The sequence below is a fragment of the Zootoca vivipara genome, chromosome 1 (assembly GCF_963506605.1).
Source record: "Zootoca vivipara chromosome 1, rZooViv1.1, whole genome shotgun sequence".
Lineage (NCBI taxonomy): Eukaryota > Metazoa > Chordata > Lepidosauria > Squamata > Lacertidae > Zootoca > Zootoca vivipara.
Window position 1 is genome coordinate 72584389 of NC_083276.1, and position 11599 is coordinate 72595987.

An 11599-nucleotide genomic window follows, 5' to 3' on the forward strand; every position below is an offset into this window, starting at 1 on the left:
GAGTGTCTGCTGAAAAAGAGCTGCTTACACATTTTTAGTATCTGGGTGGGGTGATGTCTGCTTGGCTGGAACCCTGGCAAGAACATTCTTGCTAGCAGGTGAGAATACTGCAACATTTTGTTGCAGGGCCCCTCTTCTAATTTCCTGCTTCTGGAAAAGCATAATCTTGCTGCAGAAATACTTGCTACAGAAATACATTTTAATAGCTAATAGCATGATGGCATGGTATTACAGTAACCATTAGAACAGTTCTGTACAGTACAGGTATGTTGATTTTATCCCTATAGTGCAGGTGGAGGCTGAGGCTGAAAGGATAGCAGCTTGCCTAGCACTAGCCATTGAACTTGTAGCTGAGGTGAAATTTGACTGGGATGTCTCAGCACAATATCCTAAGCACTGCACTACCCCACCTTTAAGACTGACCTGCTGGCCTTTTCCTTACTGATGTAATTGCTCTCTAATTTTTCTTAACTAGTCTTAAACAATAAACAGATCACTGGAGATGAAGCTGGTTATGTTAGTGAAAATTGATAAGCTTTCTTAATACTGTGACCTCATAGCAATTCAATTTTGCATTTAGCTTAAAAGACTACATTCCGTCCTCCATTAGGATATAAATGAAAGTGTTAGTGTATGGACTTGAGATGAAAATATTATGTACTTATATACCCAAGTGCTGGGGATCTGATCTGGAATGCATATCTTCAAATATTGTGTTTCATCTGCTAATGGTTTAAATTGGGATCTAAACAAGTTTCCTCCCTTTTTAGTTTGAAGAAGGAGAGGAAGGAGAAGAGGAGGTGAGTGAAATACTGTTTAATCTACTTGTCACATTTTCCCTAGGGGAGAAAAATGTAATATTTAGCTTTCTATGAGATAATCCAAGGATGCACATGTTTGAGTCTTGTATGTTCCATAAGTCAGTGTGAATACTTTATAAAAACTACTGAACTTTGTACCGGTTTGAGAGCTAGCCTGTCTCGGTGCTTGGGGAACTACAGCCATGTTAAGAAGCATTTGCCAAGCCCTATTTTGTCAAGTAAGTCTGGTGAAAGAGAATGGTTTTCTGATAGTTTTGTTAGACATGTTGGGGGTAAATGCAGCAGGGTGGGGGCAGTGAAACTGACTGTAGCAGCACTGCAATTGATGGGTTGCAGGGAGACAGGGAATAGGTTTTAACAGTTCGACTGGGCATCTTTTCACTATCTGTAGATGGACAACAGGCCTACCCATTGAGAAACAATGGAGGGAAGAGCTGGAATACAAGTTTCCCAAAAGCCAAATCTGCCTTGGGTTTGTCACTGCTAAGTCACCAGATCTTACCTTTTCTCTGATGCTTAGCATGTGTGTGTTTGTTTGTTTGGAGTATTTACTCCACCCTATCCCACCCTGCCTTGGAAAAATTACTGGGAAGGTTGCTTAATGTCAAGAGCCATGAGAATATACTCTAAGAAGGTTAAGGGAATCCTGTAACTAAATACTTCTGCTTTGATCTAGTCATTTGCACTGTTCGTAACCTGTTGACAGCCTCTTCTGCTAATGGGTTCCATTCCAGTGCTACAGTAACACCCAAGTTGAGAAAAAGCAGGCATTTTTTGCATGTCTGTTATCTCTGTTTTGGGGACACATAATTATTGATCTATTTTATTTTTGTCTTTCCTGCCTGCTTTTCAGCAGAAGGTTCAGGATGGGTTATAGCATATAAAAACACATACGATTAAAACAATAGAGAACCCAAACTCCACCTATAACTCTAAAACAATAGTTTTATTCAACAAATTTTAGGGAGGATACAAAACCCCTTTTTTTAAAAAAAATACATAGGTCAGGGTAAAGAGGATTTTATTCAGAAGCTATAAAGATAGGGTGCTTGATGCACCTGTGTTGTAAGGAAGCTTCACATTCTTAGGGTCATCACTGAGAAGGCCCTCTCACAAGCTCCTGCTGCCGGAACCTGTGAGATTGGTGGACCCACCAGAGGGCCTTCTCCAGTGATCTTAATCTCTGAACTGCTCTAAAAGGGAAACATTCCCCTATTTTTTATTAGTGTGTATGCATGCCTCCTGAAATTCTCCCAGTTGAGTTACAAAGTATGAAAGGGTTCAGGTTTTGAAACCTTAGTGCTTTATTACTGTATAGTGCAGGGGTCCCCAGACTACGGCCCGGGGGCTCTTTTATGCGGCCCCCGAGGTCCCCCGCCGCCCGCTCTTACCGGCGCGGTGTGGCGCAGCTGCCAACTTCCGACCCGGAAAAGCGACGAAAATAGGTTGTGTGCACGCACAAGCGTCATTTCCGGTGTACTTCTGGGTTGGAGGAGGCTTCTGCACATGCACACAAGTTTGGAGTATTTACTCCACCCTATCCCACCCTGCCTTGGAAAAATTACTGGGAAGGTTGCTTAATGTCAAGAGCCATGAGAATATACTCTAAGAAGGTTAAGGGAATCCTGTAACTAAATACTTCTACTTGCAAACAATTTCAATCTTAGCTGTAAAACATCATTGAGTTAAGTTTTGGACATGTTATTGTTGTCATCAGTAGAAAGTATTGCTCCTTTAAAAAAGCATTCTTATCCTACTTTTAAAAAACCAAAAACATAGGAATTGGAAGGTGAAGAAGAAGGAGAAGAGGACGAAGAAGCAGAAAGTGAACCTAAGGTTAGTTATATTAAAGCACTGTATGCCATGTAACCGTTAAATCGTAGGATCTTAATTTTATCATAACTAGCTTTTACAGTCGTACCTTGGATCCCGAATGCCCTAGTACTCAGACGTGTTGGCTCCCGAATGCCGCAAACGTTCTTTGGAAGCCGAAAGTCCGACGGGGCTTCTGATTGGCTGCAGGAGCTTTCTGCAGCCAATCATAAGCCATACCTTGGTTTCTGAACGTCTTGGAAGTTGAACGGACTTCCGGAATGGATTCCGTTCGACTTCCAAGGTACGACTGTATTTTTGTTGACATGAATTGGGGTTGAAGAATTTCTATGCTGCTACTTTTTAGTGACCAAGTTAACAGTATCCATTTCATTCTCTTTAACAATACCTGTTAATGCTCCTTCATTAAGGCACAGATGTAACTAACAACCTGGCTGTTGTCGCATAAACACTTGTAAACTACAGATAAACAAATAATACACAGTTTTATTGAATTTAAGTGTTACATATGCATATTTAACAAGCTTTGAAATCTTGTTGCAGAATGTTTGACTTTTTTGTTTTTTACTTTGGCTTTGTTTTCTGTATATTGGTATTGAGTCTTTTGTTGAAAATGCTAAGGCTGCTTTACGCATTACATTCCCTTACACGTGCAAAGGGCAAAAATCCTCAAATTGCAAATTGCATCTTCACTTGCAATGGGTAATTTGCAATGAAATGTACACTTGTCTGATTCTTGTATAACATTTTTCAGTGCCTCCCCAATTAATAATATTGCCATGTAGGAAAAGTGTCATGGGTGAAGTGGACCTGAAAAGATATGCAACTTGTCTATTTTTCTTTCTTCCCCCATAGTAGGCTTGTTTTAAAACCTCTGCATGGGCAAGACTCCCTCATGATCAGTTCTCAAACATATTGTGGCTACACTGATACTTAGAAATGTCCAGTATGTGTTGATTTGGGGACCTATATTAAAACAAAGAGCAAGTTATACATAAAATATATCAGCATGCAAAAATGGGATTTGTGTCATGATGAAAACATATACACTTGCATGACATCCTAACCAGCACATTCTGCACAATATACATAGCTTCCTAGTGGAAATAGTGTTTCTTTGGTTATCACAGAATAATTTTAGTGATAGGGTAGCAGTTATTGAGTTCACAAATGAAATACATCAATGGCTGTATCTAAGGTCTTGTGGGTGGGAAGATCGAGTTTTATGCTGATTATTTGAAACTAATTATTTTGAAGAGCAGCTGTATGTGACAAACCATTTCTTGAATCTTTTGGAACACTAGTTATTACTGTCTTTTTTCTTTGGTCCATTTCACTTTTCTTTCATGCTGACAGTTCCTTTCAATTTTTCCCCATTTAGGTGTAATTTAAGTCTCTTTATCATTCATTCATTTATAGGTAAGGTTGAATTCCATTAATACATAACTTCCAGGCTTCCAGTTTTTGTAGCCCATACAATGTGGTTCTTTTTGGTATATGTTTGGTTTCTTTTATTTAGTAAATAGAAAAATTCGGTTTCTAATGGCTACCCTCACGGACCTAGTTGCAATTTAGAAAAATATGTAGAACACCTTAACTGTAAAATCATGAATAATGTCAGTGTTTATAGGAATTTCCATTTCTTCCTGATGCACATTATGTTCTTCTTGCCTTAGTTATGTGCTCTTAAGATGGATGTGTTTTTGTTGTGATTGCACTGGCTGTTTGTGTTTCTTTGTGTAGGCTTTAATGTTTAAAATTAGGGGTTAGATTTCTATGTTTTCAAGGTGTTGTTAGGAGGCAACCTTTTTCCATTCTCTCTCAGCTAGATTGGACAACTTGGTTATCTTGCCAAATCAGTCACCCATATATCCCATTTAAATCTGCTTACTTGAATTTAAATTCTGAATTTTCCTCACTTCCTTCCTTCTTTCTTTGTGTTACAGTATAATTACATAATTTGTGGTCACTGATATGCCAGTACATCTTTTCTGCTTAATGAACACTTGCACTCATATATTTGAGATTATTTATTTCATTCAATAGGTGAGATTGCTGAAACAAGAAAATTGCATTCTTATTTAGTTATTCTAAACTTGAGTTTGTGACTTGCAACTCTTACAGTTAGGCTCTTGCCAATGTTGTCATGTTTTCTGATATAATGTTAAACGTCTTTCTCTTGCCCTGAGGCAAAAGCACATTCTCTTTCTCTCCTAGGACCCTCACATGCACTCATTCTCTTGTACTTTCACAGAGATGATGACTGTTATCCATAAAATATCAATGCTGTAGTCAGGGTTGTTGACTTTTCTCATTGTCAATAAGCCTCAGCAGTTTTGCTGCTTGCCTTCTATCACTGTGCCATACAGAGCGTGCTCACGTACGGTTTATGTGTGTGGTACGGAAGCTGTACTTCCCAGGACAGAGCAGGGCTGTGTAGAATTATTAAAACAGCAGAGAGCATTATTGGCTGCTCACTCACCACCTTAGAACAAATTTACACCACCAGGTGCCATAAAAAAGCACTAGATATATCAAGAGATACAACGCACCCTGGTCACCATTTCTTTCAGCTCCTGCCATCGGGACGGAGATATAGAACTATGCAGGCAAGAACGAGCCGTCTCAGGAACAGTTTCTTCTCTAGAGCGATTTTGGCCTTAAATGGAAAGCCTGGACTTTGAAGTCATCTTATTTTACTTGTTATTTTGTATTATATTTACTGTTTTTAATTAGGTTTTTATAATTTTGGATTATGCGGAATGCTTTATCGGAGTGGATGTAGCAACCGAGTAATTTCGTTGTTCCCGCAAGGGGACAATGACAATAAAGATATCTTATCTTATCTTTTTCAAAGCCATAAACTCAGGTTCTTCTCTTAAAAATCTAATATTCTATCCCAGCTTCTTTCTAAGCTGTTCATATTACCTCTACATGGGTTCTCTGCAGTGTTAAAAACTGTCATATGAAAGCTAGGAGCTAAATGGCACCTTAAACCTAGATTATGGGTGCAACAACGGAATGTCTAGTCGTTCTTTTTTAATAACAAAAATACAAAGCTGAAAATGAATGAACTGCAGCTAAAATATTATATTTATTTTTCACATGGTCTTAATATCTTTAAGAGGGTCTCTTCTCCAGTCTTCAGAGAGTAGCTGGAAGTGGGGAGGCAGAAAAGGGTCCTCCTTTCCTTCCACTCTGCAGCCAGTGTGGTGTAGTGGTTAAGAGCGGTGGACTCGTAATCTGGGGGACTGGGTTCGCGTCCTGGCTCCTCCACATGCAGCTGCTGGGTGACCTTGGGCTAGTCACACTTGTTTGAAGTCTCTCAGCCCCACTCACTCCACAGAGTGTTTGTTGTGGGGGAGGAAGGGAAAGGAGAATGTTAGCCGCTTCGAGACTCCTTAGAGTAGTGATAAAGCGGGGATCAAATCCAAACTCTTCTTCTTAATCTGAAAACTTAGGTGCAGTACCACACTAATGAAATTCCCTGTCACAAAACGCGCCTAGAATAATGAGAGTTTTGAACACTGGTTCTCTGTTCTTAAAAAGGTACCGTCTCTTCAGGTTAACAAGCGTTTCAAAAAATTATGGAGAGAGTTAAGCCAAATAGCTATTGTACATTGTACAAATTGCTTCTGCGCATCCGAGCACTGTGGAACCTGGATGTAAACACCTCCAGGTCCACGGTGGTTGGAAACCGAAGCAGTTGCAAACGAAGGCGGTCGCAAACTGAGGTTTGACTGTATAAATCTTCCATCTTGAAAATTAATGTGATTTCTAATACACATTGTTAAAAACCTGCAGGAATTTTGAATCTCTTTGTCTTAGTTATTTAAGACAGTGTGTAGAACTCTGGCCTCACTGCATAGAAATAGAAGATATTTGGATTTATAATGTGCTGGTCCAAAAGCTCCTTCTTGGTCCAAAAGCCATGTCTTGTACTCACAGCTGCTCTTGCATCTCTCTCTAAATGTGAAGATGTTCTGTTTCTCCAAGAACTTATGAAACATCTTTCAGTGTGAGGGCTGCTACAGAGCATAGCATGGTATGCATTCCTGTGCAAGTGTTTCTAGGACAGCTACTCTAGCCGCTGCTTTCTTATCACAGTAGTTTATCTCCAGCACACTGTCAATGAGTAGCAGCACATCTGGATATTTGTTTTGTTTTTTAATTAATACCTCTTCTTAATCACTGGTGGAAGCCTGAAATCCTGTGTACATTCATGTGAGTGAAAATCATATTGAGACATGTTGTACACAACTTTAAATAAAAATGCACAGGAGTCAATTGCAAGTGTCATCTGTAAAAGTTAGCTATTCTGACCCCATATTTTATTCCACTGCTTGGCAGACTCACAATTTACACTCCTGCAATATTTGAAGGGACTTTCCAACATCAAATTGAAGGCTGTTGCTTGTTTATAATCCAGACCTTTAGATTTTGGATCTAAGAGATGTGTAGCAGCATGAACTGATTGTACAAGTATTTTTAAAACAGTTTTGAAAAGTATTTCATTCACCTCAAAAGAGAGAACATTTCCCAAGGGTAAAAAAAAGAGATGTGTAGCAGCATGAACTGATTGTACAAGTATTTTCAAAACAGTTTTGAAAAGTATTTCATTCACCTCAAAAGAGAGAACATTTACCCAAGGGTAAAAGGTAAAGAGACCCCGACCATTAAGTCCAGTCGTGACCGACTCTGGGGTTACGGCGCTCATCTCGCGTTGTTGGCCAAGGGAGCCGGCGTACAGCTTCCAGGTCATGTGGCCAGCATGACAAAGCCGCTTCTGGCTAACCAGAGCAGCACACAGAAACGCCGTTTACTTTCCCGCTGTATCTACTTGTATTTATCTACTTGCACTTTGAGGTGCTTTCGAACTGCTAGGTTGGCAGGAGCTGGGACCGAACAACGGGAGCTCACCCCGTCGCGGGGATTCAAACCGCTGACCTTCTGATCAGCAAGCCCTAGGCTCAAATTTGACCACAGTTATACACTATTGTTCCGACTTGGGAGCTGTGAATGGTTCCATATTGTGCATGTTTGTGTGGCGCTGGCCTTCCTCTTCAGCTCTTGGCAGTGCAGAAAGTTTAAGGGGGAAACTATTTTAGTTTTTTTTCCGTATCTGCATTAGGATTTAGGGCCTATATGTTTGTCATTGCATTAGAACATTTCTACATATATTCTATGATTACATCTGTTGCCCTAACCTAACTGATGTAAAAGAGGAATTGTGGTCTTGAATACAGGGTGAAGACTAATCTAGTGTAGACCAGACCATAATACTAGTGCTCGAAAAAGCATTGCTGTTGGAGAACCTGTGCATTGTGTGTTGACTTATACTTGCGAAGCAGATTGGAATACTCAGTCTTCTCTTGCCTGTGCTTTTTTTCTTTCTTCCCAAAGCAGACTTAACGTGGAGCACTTTGGTAGAAATCGGAGTTGTTAGAGATGTTGGCATAAGAAAGCTGTTTTTAGGAGTGTTGGCTTTAATATCTGATAGTAACCTCAATCTGTTTAGTGTCTTGGTATATTCTGCATAACTTTTAAAACTAGGGATCCATTACATTGTGGTAGTGTTCTGTGACATATATTGAAGGCCTTTATTATAGAGGAAAATGTGGGTATTGAACACCTGTTTTTAAAGGAAGAATATAATTTCTCAACTGATTTTTTTTCTTATTAAAGTGCATATATTTCACTCATAAAACACAGCATATTATCACATATTCACATTACACTTGAAATTAGAAGGCAACATGATCTTTTAAGTCCTACTCTTTCACACTGTGTCTATATGTACGTAATGTTAAACCATGTGCATAGGCAGGAATGAATCTGAGTAAAACCTTGGGCTTGTACACTCCCTTCCTCCTGCAGAACTGCAACGAGGACTTAGTTGGTATCTGCTTCCATTTTCACAAAGTCCCAATTTAGCACAGGCCCCTTTTCCTAGCTACACACAGAAAGGGAGCTTGAAGTTTTGCTCAGGCTCGTTTCCCATTATATTTCATGGTGCCCTTTTCATTTTGATCATAAAATGCAAAATATGCAGAAAACTGCTTAGCTTGAAGCTCTGAAGACCACACAGTTTTGGGTTGCCTCTCTAGAATTAAAATTGAGGGAGGTGTTGGAAAAGCATTTCATTCTTAAGATCTAGAACTTGCTTCATACCTTTGGAAATGGTTGCTTCCTGTGCCTCTAGGAAATATGTTAACTGCTTGTTCATTTTTATGACATAGGATCAAGCACACATTTAACAAAGTAAACTAAAAAATATTAACAGCTTGTTTTGTGATAGAGTTGCAGACAGGTGGCCTGATAACTATCACCTACTGCATTGATAAGCCTATGCCACACAATAATGCAATATGGGACATTAGTTCTAGTGTCACTTGGAACAAGGAGTTGAATTAGCAAGACCAGCAATCCTCCTCACCACGTTTTCATTAGCATTGGCAGCGCTACACAGTATAGCCGTGGGATAATGGCAGCATATATCCTTGCCATGAACAAACATTCGGAAAACAGAGTTGTGGGACTGTTTTTAGTATAGGGAACTATATGCTGGAGGATCTCAAACCCTCATGAGTAACTTTTCAGGGTGCGGGGAGCTGGGGAAAAGCAGACTAGCTGAAAGTGCTTCCTGCTGGTACAAACTACCATCAGATACAATCCTATATTTCTTCTGCACCATATCCTTCAGCACTGTTGACCCATTCTTGTTCTTGTGGGTAGTCAGTGCCAAAATACCATCACTTCTAACATAGCCAAAAATAGTTTAAATATATAAAATCGGGAAAGCGGAATAGTTCGCCTTCCACATATGAAATAGCATCAGAAGCCTTTTATTTTAATTTAGGAAATTAGCTTTCATAGTACAATCAAATCTCGGTTGTAGAACATAATTAGCTTTCATAGTACAATCAAATCTCGGTTGTAGAACATAATCCGTTGAAGGCGCAGCTTCCAATTGGCTGCAGGAACTTCCTGCACTCAAGCAGAAGCCGTGTCAGATGTTTGGCTTCAGAAAAACATTCAAAAACCACAACACTTCTGGGTTTTCGGCGCTTGGGAGCCGAAACGTTCCAAAATGGAGGCATTTGGGAACTGAGGTTGGACTGTACCAGTTGTGTACAATGAGTAATATTCTGCCAAAAGAGTCCCGTCAGCCCAGGAATTTCTACCTGTGCAACAGGACTTTCACTTTTCACTCATCCCTCTTATGTGTTCTCTGTGCCCTCCCCAACCCTCTGTGCTCCAGAGTGTTGGGGGAACACCTGAAACAGATTTAGGGGGTGCTTGGAGGGAACAGTGCAGGGAGAATGTTCTGTTGCTCAAGGAGAAATCCTTCTGCTGATGGAATGTTTGCCTACATTAGCTCCCACACCATAGTTTTCCTGTTGCTTATGAATGTGGAATGAAACTTGGTGTCATGCTTGGGTACCTGTTGTGTAAACTTACTCTCTTTTTTCCTCTTCAAACAGAAAGATGCCAGCCAGCCTGCTGAATGCAAACAACAATAAGGAAATACCACTTCAGAGTGATATTTGAACAACCTGTAACAAATATTTGGATACCTGGCCTGCAGTTCAGGATATGCCATTGCTGCAGCACAATCTTATTAACAACGCTTAAAACTAAATTGTTTTCAAATGCATGATTTTCACTAACTTTTTTCTTATTTTTTGCTTAACTTGTACAGTGGCAACTTAATGCATTTGAGAAATATGAGGTTTAATTAAAGCACACACTCAACAGCCTTTGGTATACTGTAGCTCAACCTGTCTCAGTAGGCTTTCAAATTAAAATGGGGGGGGGGGACTAATTTGCCCTTCTGAAATACCTGCCCTCACTTCAGTGAATTTTTTTTATCTAAATATTGTGGAATAGTTCACATGAAAATATATTGAATTAATAAAATACTTGCAGTGAAAACAAATAAAGCAATATGATTTCTGCTAGCTCTTATTCCCTTTAAAATAACATTATTCCTGCAACCTACCAATCAGACTAGTGCTATAGAGCAGCTTAAAACATTGTCATCTCCAGTAAAAGCAATCTGAATTTGAAGTAACATTTCCTTTATCTTCTTTGAAGAAGGTGGTGGTTGACAGATACTTAGTTGTTCACCTTATTTATTCATGTTTGTAAGTACTTTGATGAACTAGTGCTTTTAATAGTTTTAAATATACTTGAAGAATATTTTTCCTGTTTATAAAATATGGGTACATGTACATGGAAAACATAGTCTGCTCACAGAATGATTGCTCATCAAACATTTCAAAACAAACTGGGAAAGAAGAGATCCTGAGACGAGCCTCATAGTTGATGGAAGTGGGTTGCAGCAGTAAAATGTATCACTGGTCTAGCTTAGCCTACATTACCAAACCTGGTTCAGATGGTCCTCCAAAACAAGGATTGGGAACGAGCTACAGCTTTGTGTGCTTCCTCACCTCTTGTGTGCAGCTTCACTTTTCAGTTTCTTTTTGAGTGTGAGCCATAAATTATTGTGAAGTCTGAACTGGCAAGCTGTGGTTTGCACTTCAAATCAGAATTGTTGGTTTCAAATTCTAGAGGTAAATAAAGATCAAAGCTTGCCTATTCAGACATGACAGCAAACTATGACATGCACAAAAGAGGAGTCTGAAAAGGATGCTACACTCCAGGCAAGAAGGGGAAGGAGCGTATGCTACTGATGGTTTAGGGGATCATCTGAACTGTGCTTATGAGAGTCATTTAATTGGGAAAATATAAATTAAATTATATGTGAGTGTACTTCTGATATTTAATTTGCAATACTCATATCGCACTGTTCGACACTCCAGTGGTTTTTAAAGCTCCAGAATCCTTCAAAAGATCTATTCAGAATTACAGTTCTCATTTCTTCAACATACAATGCCAGCTTTTGGCAACAGTTCATTAGCAACTGTATGAATGCTGTTACC

At 39.5% G+C, this 11599-nt stretch overlaps 1 protein-coding gene and 1 non-coding gene across 6 annotated transcripts in view; both read left to right on the forward strand.

Annotated features, from left to right (window-relative positions):
- Window positions 1-11227, forward strand: part of NAP1L4 (nucleosome assembly protein 1 like 4) — a 35707-nt gene extending 24480 nt beyond the window's left edge. For 3 of the 5 annotated variants that reach the window (XM_035120896.2, XM_060276177.1, XM_035120906.2), the window contains 3 exons: window positions 771-800; window positions 2601-2657; window positions 10139-11227. In XM_035120896.2, the coding sequence (XP_034976787.1) occupies window positions 771-800; window positions 2601-2657; window positions 10139-10177 (126 nt within the window). In that variant the 3' untranslated portion in view covers window positions 10178-11227. Of the gene's footprint in view, window positions 1-770; window positions 801-2600; window positions 2658-4035; window positions 4074-5227; window positions 8412-10138 lie in introns of those variants that run through there. The other 2 variants (XM_060276166.1, XM_060276173.1) reach the window with 2 other exon arrangements.
- LOC118075700 (small nucleolar RNA SNORA54) lies at window positions 1502-1629 on the forward strand. The gene has a single exon (XR_004691436.2). It is a non-coding gene; the product is annotated as a small nucleolar RNA SNORA54 (small nucleolar RNA).
- Window positions 11228-11599: the final 372 nt, after the last annotated feature.